The sequence below is a fragment of the Corvus cornix genome, chromosome 7 (assembly GCF_000738735.6).
Source record: "Corvus cornix cornix isolate S_Up_H32 chromosome 7, ASM73873v5, whole genome shotgun sequence".
Taxonomy (NCBI): domain Eukaryota; kingdom Metazoa; phylum Chordata; class Aves; order Passeriformes; family Corvidae; genus Corvus; species Corvus cornix.
Window position 1 is genome coordinate 16,041,851 of NC_046337.1, and position 11,497 is coordinate 16,053,347.

Below are 11,497 nucleotides of genomic sequence, written 5' to 3' on the forward strand. Positions count from 1 at the left end.
CCCCTGGTGGCGGAAGGCGGCGCCGGCCGCAGGCCCGGCGCGGCGCTGGACGTGTCACAGCCACGTGCGCGGAAGTGGCGGCGGGGCCGGGCCGGGCCGGGGTGCGGGGTCTGGGTTGCGGAGCCGGGGTTCGGAGCCGGGGTTCGGTGCGGGACCGCCGGAGCGGAGCTGAGCTGCGATGCCGCTCAAGGCCGTCATCCTCATCGGGGGCCCGCAGAAGGGTAAGTGCGCCGGGCCCGCGGGGTGTCCCGCTGGCGCAGTGCCCCGCCGACCCCGCTCTGCTCCACAGGGACCCGGTTCCGGCCGCTGTCCTTCGAGGTGCCTAAGCCGCTCTTCCCCGTGGCCGGGGTGCCCATGGTGCAGCATCACATCGAGGCCTGCGCCAAGGTACGGGAGGCCGGGAGGCTGGGGCTGGGGCCGTGGAGCCAAGGGCGAAGTGCCATCGCTTTCCTTTCTGCTGCCTTCCTCCGTCCCCCGCCAGGTGCCCGGCATGAAGGAGATCCTGCTGATGGGTTTCTACCAGCCCAACGAGGCCCTCTGCCGCTTTCTCGTATCGGCGCAGCAGGAGTTCAAGATTCCCATCAGGTGGGCAGGAGCTCTCACACCCCTGGGGCACACACAGTGGCACAGCCTGGCTCAGCCCCTCGCCTGCCTTCTTCAGGCTGGTAGCCCCCAGTCAGCACTCTGGCACTGGGCAGCTGGGCTCTGGATGGGCACAGCCAGGCTCCCCCATTAGTTCTGCCACCTTTCCTTTGCCTTGGGCCCTGCCCTGGGTGGTTCCTGCTCCAGAGATGCCTCCTAGTGCAGCTCTAAGCTGCCACAGTCTCCTTCTTCTGTGCAATGCCCTCATGAACCCTATCACTGCATGGCAGGATTATGTCTCTCCAGTCCCTCCCAACCCTTCCCAGCCCTCCTGCCCATTGGTGCCACTAGGCACCTGCTTCCCTAAGCCCTCCCTTTTCTCTGCTTGACTTGTAGGTATCTTCAGGAGTATGCAGCCCTGGGCACGGGTGGTGGCATCTATCACTTCCGAGACCAGATCCTGTCAGGTGGTGCTGAGGCCTTCTTTGTCCTCAACGCAGACGTGTGCTCCGAGTTCCCCTTACAGGAGATGCTGGAGTTTCGGCAGCAGCACGGGGACATGCACAGCTTTGTCATTCTGGGTACCACAGTGAGTGGCAGTGCTGGGGAGCAGAAGAGCTGCAATGCTCTGCCATGGGCTTAGAAGCCAGCAGCTCCTGTGGTGGGTGGGTCCCAGACCGTGAGGTCCGGGTTTCATCTGCTCTGCCTCCCTGTGCCTACTGCTCCACCATTGCTAACACTGTCCTTGTTTCTTAGGCCAACAGGACACAGGCACTGAATTATGGCTGTATCGTGGCAAATGCAGGCACGCAGGAGGTACTGGAGGGCCTTGGGGAGTCAAGCACAGCATGGGCAGCAGGTGCTGTGTTGCCTGCCTGGGTGTTTGTTCCCAGCATGCCAGAGAGGGTGTGATGCTGGGTGGAGGGGCTGCACCCTGGGATTCCTGTCTCTTCCCTCACGTCCAGGTTCAGCACTACGTGGAGAAGCCCAGCACGTTTGTCAGTGAGATCATTAACTGTGGCATCTACCTCTTCACACCTGCCATCTTCCAGCACATTGGCGAGGTCTTCCAGAGGAACCAGCAGGAGCTAGCACTGTGAGTGCCTCACTGTGCTCAGTGTCCCTCCCACCCTTCCTGCTTCCCGGGGCTGCAGCAGCACACTCATCCTCCATTCTTTCTCTATCTTTTCTCCTTCTCTGCCATCACTCACTTGTTTCCTGGTCCTGCACCAGCTGTCCTTACCTTGGGTAAGTCTCCCTCTGTGTCTGCACTGGCTGCTCTCTGGGCTGGATTGGTCCTAGTGGTAATGCATGCTTTCCCTCCCTTCTTCAGGCTGCTGTTTCCTCTGCTCTGCTCCTGGTCAGCTTGAGACTTTCCCTCTCCCTTCCTCTCTTCCCACCCCATTCTCATTCAGCTCTGGACAAGAGGCTGAGCTAGCCTTTCACCTGGGAATGCTCTGCTCCCCTCTCCAGCTCTTTGCACCAGCCAGCCTCTCACCTCACATCTCTGCCACCACCCAAACTAAAATTGGGCTGTGCAGGCTCTGGACTGGGGACAGGATCATACACCCACCTGGACTAGGTGGGGCTCTTGCACCATCAGCTTCAGGCTCAGAGCTTATTTTGGCTGGCAGAGCCCTGTCCCTCTGCTGCTCTGGGCCTCAGTGGGGCTGTCCCAACCTAGTCTGACAGCTGGCGCTGTCCCCACTTTTGGGGAGAAGTGCATGGCTAGGTAGGAATCTGGGATTGTCAGAGCCCCTGCATTTGGGGAGCATAGGTCTGCTGGGGTCCTTGGCTGAGGCCATGTCTGGGGTGGGTGTCTGACAGGACTCTTGCTTGCAGAGAAGAAAGCTCCAATGGCTGGCAGCGTGCAGAAGTGATCCGGCTAGAGCAGGACGTTTTCACAGCCCTGGCTGGGAGTGGCAAACTCTATGTCTACAAGACTGATGGCTTCTGGAGCCAGATCAAGTCAGCTGGGTAAGGGCTGGAGCTGGAGTTGGTGCAACAAGAGCATCAAGTGATCTGTACCAGGGATGGGAGTGGAGAGTGCTCAGGCAGAGCCCTGGGGGTGGGTGGGTGGTGCTGATTTTGGATCCTCCTCTGCCCTGGTAGTGCCAGAGTGAAAATAACAATCTTCTGCTTTTCCTCCTCCAGCTCTGCTATCTATGCCAGCCGCCTTTACCTGAACCAGTACAGCAAAAGCCACCCAGAGAGACTGGCCCAGAACAAACCTGGAGGCCCTGTCATCCGAGGTACCCTTCTGACACCCTAATGCTTTTGGGGCTGCCTAGGGAGGCAGTGGGACCTCCCCTTATCGGAGAGGCAGATGCTCCTGTGAGCTCCCTCCCCTGAATCCACTGCCTTGTGTTGCAGGGAATGTGTACATCCACCCAACAGCCTCCATCGACAGCACTGCAGTGGTGAGTGCAGGCTGGGGAGGCCCTGGGGCAGGGACACGCTCGGGGTGCTGAGGGCACTGCTGTCCTCCTTGTCCTCGTCACCTCCCTCTCTCCTCACAGTTGGGCCCCAACGTCTCCATTGGGGAGGGTGTGACAGTGGGCGCTGGTGTGCGTGTGCGAGAGTCCATCGTCCTGCACGGCGCCTCACTCCATGTAAGTACGGGCTGAGGGAGTAGGTGTCAACCCCCACTCCTTGCAGGGAGGCAGCAGCACCCTGCATTCCCCTCTCCTTCTCGCCAGGACCACACCTGTGTCCTCAATACCATCGTGGGCTGGGACAGTACAATTGGGCGCTGGGCCCGGGTCGAAGGAACGCCGAGCGACCCCAACCCCAACGATCCCTATGCCAAGATCGACAGCGAGACCCTTTTCCGGGATGGGCGCCTCACACCATCCATCACAATCCTGGGTATGTCTTTGCTGCATGGAATGGCCCTGGCCCTGCTCAATGAGGCAGCTTCTTCCCTCTAGCTAAACCCTTTGCATTCTCCCCTCAGGCTGCAGCGTCACCATTCCCGCTGAGGTCGTTATTCTCAACTCCATTGTCCTTCCACATAAGGAGCTGAGCCGCAGCTACAAAAACCAGATTATCCTTTGAGTCACAGGCAGCACCAGCCACCCTCTCCCTGCTGTGCCCCACGACAAGAGCCTGCACTGAGGCCTCACATTCTGGGAGGTTCCCAGCACCCCCAGAGGGGTAGGTGCAGGCCAGGAGCTCTGCAAGTGCCTGACTACTGCTCCAGACAGACATTAAAGCTGATGAGCATCAGCCTTGCATGCTGCTTCTCTTGCGGCCCAGGGACCAGCCCTGGGCCAGGGTGATGGCTTTGGGGACAGTACATGGCCCTGGCACCAGACTGTGTGCATATGCAGGGAGCACTTGCTGCCTGCACTGTCTTAGGTCCAACTTAAGTTGTGTTTCTCCACCAAAGGGCACTACCACCACCACCTTGCCTCTCCTCACCAGTCTCTCCCTGTACCATTTGCTGTCTGCAACTCCCTGGAAGGTCTTGGCCCATCTCCAAGACCTGGGAGCTTTGAATGTGCCTGTCATGTGTAGGCAGCTCACCCCACAGGAGTAATCTGAGGCTCCTGATTTCAGCATGATTGCAACAGCCTGAGTTGGGCTCCTGCCTACTGCTGGGAAAACAGCAGTGCCAGGCTGTCCTAAGGGCACTGGCAGACACATGAGGGCTGGGTTGGACTAGCGGCCTGCTGGCCCTGGAGGGAGCTGCAAGAACACCCCTTCCCCCAGTACCACCTCTGCCCCATGGGCTCAGTGCAAGCCAGGAGATCTGCCAGCCCTACCAAGCCTGCTCCTGTCAGGTGGAGACCTGTGCCTGCTGCCTAGGCAGGGCTCAGAGTGAGGGCAGCGTGCCTCTGCTACCCTGGTGGGCCAACAGCCTCCTTCACACCAGCACGGCTGCAGCTTGGGGGGGCTCACTGCATGTCTCCCCCTGTCACCAGCCACATCCACTGGGCACCAGAGCAATCAACTTAATGTGTGTGCAAGTGGCAGAGATCTAGCACCTCACTTTGCCTCAAAAACCTGATTTTATGGAAGACAGTTTCCTCCTGAGCCTGGTACAGATTGTCTACAGTAACCAACGCTGCTCTTTATCCTTTTACTTCCCTGGTTTTAAACTCTGTGCTAAAGCCCTACACTCCACCAATGGCCCCATCATGTCTCTCACCTTCAGCAAGGCACTGCATTAGGTATTCTCCATCCATCCAGTACCATCCCAGTTTGATGGATTTGGAGTAAATCCTTGCTCCCAGCCCTGTGCCAGTTCTCCTGTGGTCCTGGGCAGGGATTAGCTGTTCCCTAGCTTTAAGCACATTAAACTCCTTCAGTTTTGCCTCTGCCTTGGATGTGTTAATTTCCTTGCCCTCTGGTGTACACTCCTGCGCCGGGGAAAACTGAGCCAAAGTACTTACTTTCAGGATTGCACATGAATTTTCTCTCGTGCCCCATCTGGTCTGGCTTTTAGTAGGGACAAAGGTTTATTGGCTGCTTGATGTGGCCATGGGGCAGTTCTCATCCCTGTTGTGTAATGCCTCTTTTCCCTAAGGTCCTTCTGCACTGGTTGCCCCCTTCAGTTATCTGGGGACGAGCCTTTCCTGGGACCTTGCTTCATTACAGCATGATCCTGCTTCCCCCCTCTTGGAGGGAAAGAGCTGTACATCTCAGCCCTGCTTGCGCTTTGTGCGCCTCTAGCACCGCCCGGGCTGGAGGGGAGGAAGGAGTTAAAGAGGCCTCCACTGAGGTGCCAGGAAGTCTGGAAACACTTTAAGGTTGTCCTGCCCTGAGCAGCAAAAGCTCCAATTACTTGAGGCCAACATCTGGGCTCAAAGAGGGGCCTCCCACAGCCGGGGCTCCAGAGCAGGAGAAGAGGGCTTCAGCTTGGGTGGGAAGGGTCTGCCTGCCCTCCCAAAGCAGAGGTTCTGTGGAGCATTGCTCAGCTCTTGTCTGCTGCCCAGCCAGGCTCCGGTGTGCCCCAACCCCTGGCAGTAGCAGGGCAGGACAGACAGCAGCCACAGCCAGGTGTGTTTTGCTGCAAACATTTAATACAAACCTGATTCAAGATACAGCATTAGGGCAGTGTCCCTGCCACCACAGCTGGACAGAGCCAGCTCTGCTCCCCAGTCCCCAGGGAAGCAGAGCAGAGCTTTGAGCTCGGCACTGTCACCCCACAGGCAGCTGCCTGGTCCCGCAGTCCTCACTCCTCCCTCCAGTGCTGGCTCCGTGTCTCAAGGGAGCCACTGCTGCAGGCTACACAGGAGAAGGGAAGAACCGGCCCACCTTCCTCGGGGCCGGCCCCTGCCTGCGTGGGGAGAGATGAGTCAGGGGTACAAAGCGAGCTCCCCTGGGCCCCCACCCACACCCAACAGCACTCACGGGGGCCGGGTGGCCGTGCCCACGCAGCTCCGCAGGGTGCTGGGGAGGCAGCAGGTACCAGCTGGGCTCAGCTGGCCTGGCTTGGGCTCCGGGGAGGCAATGGGCTGGAAGAACGGTTCTGCAGGACAGAGTGGGGACAGCTCTCTCACCCCGGTCATGGAAAACCGGGACCAAAGAAGCCAAAGGCCAGGGTGGGTGGAGGCTAGGGCTCCTGTCCTCACCACATTCACGCCTCGGGGCTGGTATTGGCACCAGGTTCTCCTGCTCTGTCCCCACAAAGCCTCTCCAGAAGCTGGGTGGCAGTGAAAGGAGACGAGCCACCACCTGGGCAGAGAGAGGTGGAAGATGGGGACATTGGCAGTGGCCAGATTACACCCCACACCTCAGAGACCCCTCACCTTGCACTGTCGTGGCGTGTCCTCCATGATGGCGAGCGGTGTGGGGTTGGCTGAGCTGTGTCCCACCAGCGTAGGGCCAAACACGCGGGACAGGTTGAGCACATCCATCTTGCAGTCGGGGCTCTGCGACACCCTGCAAGGGGGGACAGAGCGTGTGAGCATGCTGTCCAGCCCAGGGGCTCCTCATCCGAAGCTTTCCTGCTCTAGGGCACAAAGCCTGGGTGAGGGGCAGAGAGTCAGGAGATGGGGACAGACCCGTGCCAGGAGGAGCCACTCACCTGAACAGGTGCAGCATGAGGAAAGCCAGGGTATCCCTGTTGGCTGGGGGCAGCTTGCTCACCACATGGCGCAGGGCTGTGTCACTGGCAGCATCATCGGGGATGTCTGTGGCAGCACCAGGCAGCAGTGTTAGGGGAGAAGCAGTCCCTTCCCCCTCCCTCACCTTGGGACTCCTGCTCACCGGCAGCCCTCAGGAAGGCAGGGTGGAGGCTGAAGGTGACCAATGGTTCCTTGAGCCCCCGCAGAAAGTCCTTGAGCACCCCACACACCACATGGATGTCAGTCACGCTGCTGAGGGCAGGCAGCACGCCCCCAGCCCTCAGCAGCTTCCGCTTCCACTCCCGCACCAGCTGCTCTGCGCCTGGCACCCGGTACAGGCCTGTCTGGAGCACAGGGAAAGGGGCTCAGCCCCGTGGGAACCACAGCATTGCCGCCTCACCATCCTGGCCCCTACCTCTGTCAAGCCTCGTGTCTCCACCTCGGTCACACACTGCACCACCAGCGTGGGCACCAGGGGCGGCGTGGAGGGCACAAAGTCAGCCAGCACACCCTGGGGAGAACAACGCCAACTTGTGCTGTGCCCACCACACAGCCCTGCAGCCAGGGTGGGCAGAGGCCCAGCATCCTAGGGCCAGTAGCCCCAAAGCCTCATGGGGACATGGAGAGGAGCCCAAGCACTGCTGTGCCCCCCTCACCTCACGGGGCCAGGCGTGGTGGTGAGGCCTGGGTACACAGAGGCTGGGGCACTGCTCCCGGCACTTGGTGTGCAGCAGCAGCTGGCACTGGCAGCACTTGATGGCAGTCTTCCCAAAGCGGATGCGGGAACCACAGACACCACATGGCTCAGGGCGGATCACCTGGAGACAGGGAACAGGATCAGGGCCTCCCCCTTCTTGCAGATACCCAGTACCACTTCTTTATCTTCTCCCAGCCAGGTCCCACTGTCTCTATCCATTCCCCCTGCAGGCAGAGCTAAGGCATTGGGGGATGAAGGACAGCCTTGTCCCCCACCCCATGGCTCTCTCCCTGCCCACCTCCCCAGAGGAGAGAGAGGCTAGGTCACCCACTGTTTTGGAGGTGAACTTGTGCTGGACTGGTGGGAGGCTCTGTGGAGGTGAGGGGAAGGGGGCTGGTTCTGGCTGCCCCACTGAGCTGCCCTCAGTGTGGCTCTCCTGCCCCGCAGCATGGCAGCCCAGATCTTCATTGGTGCCCCACACCGTGGTCAGCTCTGCAGAGGCAGGAGGCAGTGGAGGGAGACCTGAAAGGCAAGCCACCCCAAATACCAGTTAGGACGTGGGGAGGCTTCCCACCTCCCAGAGAATCTCTGCATGAGACAGTGGCATTTGGCACATCCAGAGAGCCCCAGCACCACCATGGTGGGGACAAGCATCCCCCAACAGATCCTCTCCCTCCCCTGTGACAGCAGCACCTTGAGGTTGGTCCTATACCACCCGCCAACCCCCTTCTCAGCCCTCTCTGTGACCTGCACGTGTGGAGACACGATGTCCCTGGCGAGAGCGGCGTTGTGGCACCAGAACAGCAGGCAGGAGGCTGTCAGCAGAGCCTGGGACCTCAGCAGGAGGGGGCATAGAGGGGACACTCACCTGTCAAAATGGGAGACCAATGAGATATGTGTCTGCAGCCCCACAGTTCTCCAACATCTCCCACGTGATCTCTGCTCCACCTGATCCCCACCCCTGTGGTCCTGCACAGCCAGGGATGCTGCCACCATGGTTACAGGGGGAATACAGGTTTCAGGGCAGTGGTCCAGCGTAGCCAGGGATGCTGTCCCCACTGGGACCAAGGTGATACAGGCTGAAGGACACAGGCATCCAGAGGAGACAGCTGAGCACTGTCCCCACAGCATCCACAGGACTGAGGGCTGCAGCATTGCCTTCTGGCACGGGGAAAGCCCGTCCACCCCATCCCTGCCCAGGGCATGCTGGGGTCTCTACTCACGGCATTGTGGGCTACCACAGAAGAACGGTGCCGCTTTGCCATCACCACAGGGCCAACCTGAGGGGCCAGGGACACACGCTGGAAACAGAAGATACTGTGAAGAGCAGGCAGAGACCCTCCCCTCCCCAACTTTTCCCCACACCCCAGGGTACCCAAGCCAAGCGGCCTCAGCCCAATAAGAAGTCCCAGTCTCACCCTACACCCCAGCATTGCATGCCCCACATCAGGCATCATGGAGACCCAGGCTTCCCCACTGGGTCAGAGCCACCCCTGGGGCTGGGGGAAGCCAGGTCAGGCCTGCAATGCAGAGGTGCAAGCAGAGCAGGGTGCAGGATGCCCGCACATGGGGATGAATTATTGAGGAGCCCAGCTGGGCCACGCTGGAGCGTAATGGAGTTTCTATTGATCGTGGGAGGTTTGCCGAGAGACGATGCTCCCAGCCCAGCATCAATAAATTAAATTCCCTGCCAGGCTCCTTGCAGCGTCCTGTGCTGGGATGGAGAAGTATCTGGGTGTCCTCACCTTATATAGCACAGGGCCAGCACCCCAGCCTGGGCTGCACACTGGGACCTGGGTGGGCAGAGGGACTCAAAGGGCACATTGCAGGAGTGTGATCAGAGCTGGGGGATCCTCACCCACACAGGTGCACAGACTCCACCTGAACACCAGCCCCCAAAACTGCTGCATCCCAGCATTTCCTCATACCTGCCTCTCCGTAACTTTGCGCTTCAGGGTCCGCACCACCGTCATATCAACATCCTGAAAGGCAGCAGGGAGTCCGGGGCTGCATCAGGCCAGGGGCATCCCCAAAATTAATCTCCAGCTCTGATAGCAGGCGTCCCCCCAACCATGGATATACAAAGTGGCTGTGCCACTGCAGAAGTGGGGCAAAACCACCCCCTCACTGCTGGGGTGAACCCTGAGACTCACAGCAGAACACTTCTTACCACGTCATCTTCAGTGCGGTCATAGCTGATATCCGAGTGGGACAGGAGGGACTGGCACGACTCGTCCACTGCAGATGACCTGCAGAGTGAGCTCAGCTGGAGCAATTCCCCTCCAGCCAGCACCTATTCGTGCAGCTGCTCCTGGGAGCCCACAGCTGATGCCTCTGCAGAGCCCAAGCACCACCTTGCCCAGCCAGCCCCTCAAGCCCAGCAGTGCTGAGGGGGAGAGGGGCACAGCCGACCCCAGGGCTGCCCGAGGGGCTGCGGTGAGGACCACCATCCCTGCTCACCTCCTGACGGGTGCCAAGGCTGCCCCAAGGCGCCGGCCAGTCAGGGCACTGAGAACAGAGCACTGCTCCCTGCTCAGTGCCTCGTTGCCCCATGGCTCCCGCATCAGCAACTCAAGGACCAGCTGAAGTTTGCGCTCCTGCAAGTTAAACAGGGTGGTGGTGAGCGGGCTGAGGTCCCCGCAGCCAGCCCCGCAGGGCACCCCTGCGGCCAGCCCCCTCACCTGCTTTTCCAGCTCAGCCTCTGCCCGGTGCCGCTTCTTCATCTCCACCTCCACTTGGTTTCGGGCGTGCTTGAGCTTCACCTCTAGTGTTGCCCGCTCGGCCTCCACACGGGCCAGCTGCTCGCGGGCACGACGCCCATCCTGCTCCAGCCGGCAGCATCTCTGGCGCGTCGCCTCAAAGCACCGAGCGATCCGGATGTAGTCTGGGGACAACAGCAGTGGGTGGTCAGCCGGGATGGGGGGCCAGCCCCCAGCTTACCCAGACCACGCCGGCGGCAGAGACGAGGGTGCCGGTGTGCCCCGGGCCGAGGGGCTGCACACACCCACCTTCCTCCACGCTGCCGCCGAGCTCCAGGAGCTGCAGCCCGTGCTCCAGCCGGGCCAGGAGCTGCCCGCAACGCTGCCGTAGCATCCCGCCGCCCGGGATGGGACGGGGCCGGTAGCCAGGCACCCCCTTTCCAACTATCCACCCGCAGCTCCTGCCCCACGCTCTCCTCCGACCGCTGGGATCCTCCGTAGGCCCCCGAGACGGCGCAGGCTCGGGGGCAAGGGGCCCTCCCGGCCGGCCTATGTGGGCCGGGGGCCGGGGGCCGGGGTGGAGCCCGTCCCGGCCCCGCCTCCGCCTCCCGCCGCCACCGGGGTCCGACCCGCCGGCTCGGCGGCTGCTGGCGCGGTGGGGCATTCTCGGATCTTAGGGCGTGGGATGCCCTGGGGTGCGGGTGGCAGCACTGGCTGCAGGGTTGCGGAGCAGGGTGAGGGTCGCCTTCGGGGGCGGGGGATGCCCAGGCGCTGGGTGTACCTGATGAGAGCCCTTAAGGGGTGCAGGGGCAGTGGGTGCTCGGTGCTCGGGGGGGGTGCAGGGGCATCGGAGGGACCACAGGGCGCGGGAGGCACTGGGGGTGCAGGGGTGCTGGAGAGGGCACCATTTCCCCATTTCCCCATGCCCGCATCCCGGGAACGGCGCGGGTGGGGCCGGAGGAGCCGATGTCCTTGTCCGCTGTCCCCAGCGCTGTGCCCCGCATACAGAGCGGCGGGCGGGGCGGCGGGGATCCCCGCACCGGCTCTCCCGGCCTGGTCCTTGTCCTGCAGATGGAGCCACCTCCCCGCCGCAAAGCCCCGTCGCTGCCCGCGTTGCCCGTGCTCTGTCCCCGGATCCCCTGCTCGGGGGGTCCCCAGGGCTGCCCCCGGCCCCGCGCCCCCTCCCTGCCGCAGCCCCCGGGCCCTGGCGGCCCTGCTTTCTCGCGGGAGGGTCCGGGCAGGGTGCGGGGGGCGCCGGTGAAAATGCAGCTCCCCCTCTCCGGTGCCTGTCCGACCTGCTACGAATACCGGGAATAGCAGCGGGGCTGGCGGCAAGGCTGGGCGTGCAAGTCCCTGCACACACAGACACGCGCACACATACAAACACACACAAACACCTCGCAGACTCCTCGCGGGGCTGCACACCTCCCCGGGTGACTCTGACC

General features: G+C 61.7%; 2 protein-coding genes across 3 annotated transcripts; one reads left to right on the plus strand and one right to left on the minus strand.

Annotated features, from left to right (window-relative positions):
- The first annotated feature begins 83 nt into the window (after positions 1-83).
- GMPPA (GDP-mannose pyrophosphorylase A) lies at positions 84-4,907 on the plus strand. 2 transcript variants are annotated; one of them, XM_010406913.3, is made up of 13 exons: positions 84-221; positions 290-387; positions 482-585; positions 979-1,171; positions 1,339-1,398; positions 1,548-1,678; positions 1,816-1,830; positions 2,425-2,559; positions 2,737-2,834; positions 2,956-3,002; positions 3,102-3,194; positions 3,282-3,450; positions 3,539-4,907. In XM_010406913.3, exons 1-13 carry the CDS (start codon positions 179-181, stop codon positions 3,637-3,639), a joined length of 1,287 nt encoding a protein of 428 aa, XP_010405215.2. In that variant the 5' UTR covers positions 84-178; the 3' UTR covers positions 3,640-4,907. The 2 variants fall into 2 exon arrangements, with proteins under 2 accessions (XP_010405215.2, XP_010405216.2); XM_010406914.3 differs by lacking the exon at positions 1,816-1,830.
- Positions 4,908-5,589: 682 nt separating this feature from the next.
- RACGAP1 (Rac GTPase activating protein 1) lies at positions 5,590-11,134 on the minus strand. The gene is made up of 16 exons (XM_039555579.1): positions 10,362-11,134; positions 10,035-10,237; positions 9,814-9,950; positions 9,524-9,602; positions 9,282-9,335; positions 8,577-8,654; positions 8,101-8,221; positions 7,685-7,875; positions 7,313-7,474; positions 7,072-7,167; positions 6,799-7,000; positions 6,617-6,722; positions 6,339-6,471; positions 6,162-6,264; positions 5,941-6,058; positions 5,590-5,866 (listed from the first exon to the last, which is right to left on the minus strand). The coding sequence occupies exons 1-16, from the start codon at positions 10,714-10,716 to the stop codon at positions 5,815-5,817; spliced, it is 2,190 nt and encodes a 729-aa protein (XP_039411513.1). The 5' UTR covers positions 10,717-11,134; the 3' UTR covers positions 5,590-5,814.
- Positions 11,135-11,497: the final 363 nt, after the last annotated feature.

Bases quoted from the DNA above. Each gene is read 5' to 3' on its own strand.
- GMPPA (XM_010406913.3), top strand. From the start codon at position 179: ATGCCGCTCAAGGCCGTCATCCTCATCGGGGGCCCGCAGAAGG. The intron at 1,399-1,547 runs GTACTGGAGGGC...CCTCACGTCCAG, and splicing joins CAAATGCAGGCACGCAGGAG to GTTCAGCACTACGTGGAGAA. The intron at 2,835-2,955 runs GTACCCTTCTGA...CTTGTGTTGCAG, and splicing joins TGGAGGCCCTGTCATCCGAG to GGAATGTGTACATCCACCCA.
- RACGAP1 (XM_039555579.1), bottom strand. From the start codon at position 10,716: ATGCCCCACCGCGCCAGCAGCCGCCGAGCCGGCGGGTCGGACCCCGGT. The intron at 9,336-9,523 runs GTAAGAAGTGTT...GCTGCCTTTCAG, and splicing joins ACCGCACTGAAGATGACGTG to GATGTTGATATGACGGTGGT. The intron at 8,655-9,281 runs GTATGAGGAAAT...TTCTGTTTCCAG, and splicing joins GCAAAGTTACGGAGAGGCAG to CGTGTGTCCCTGGCCCCTCA.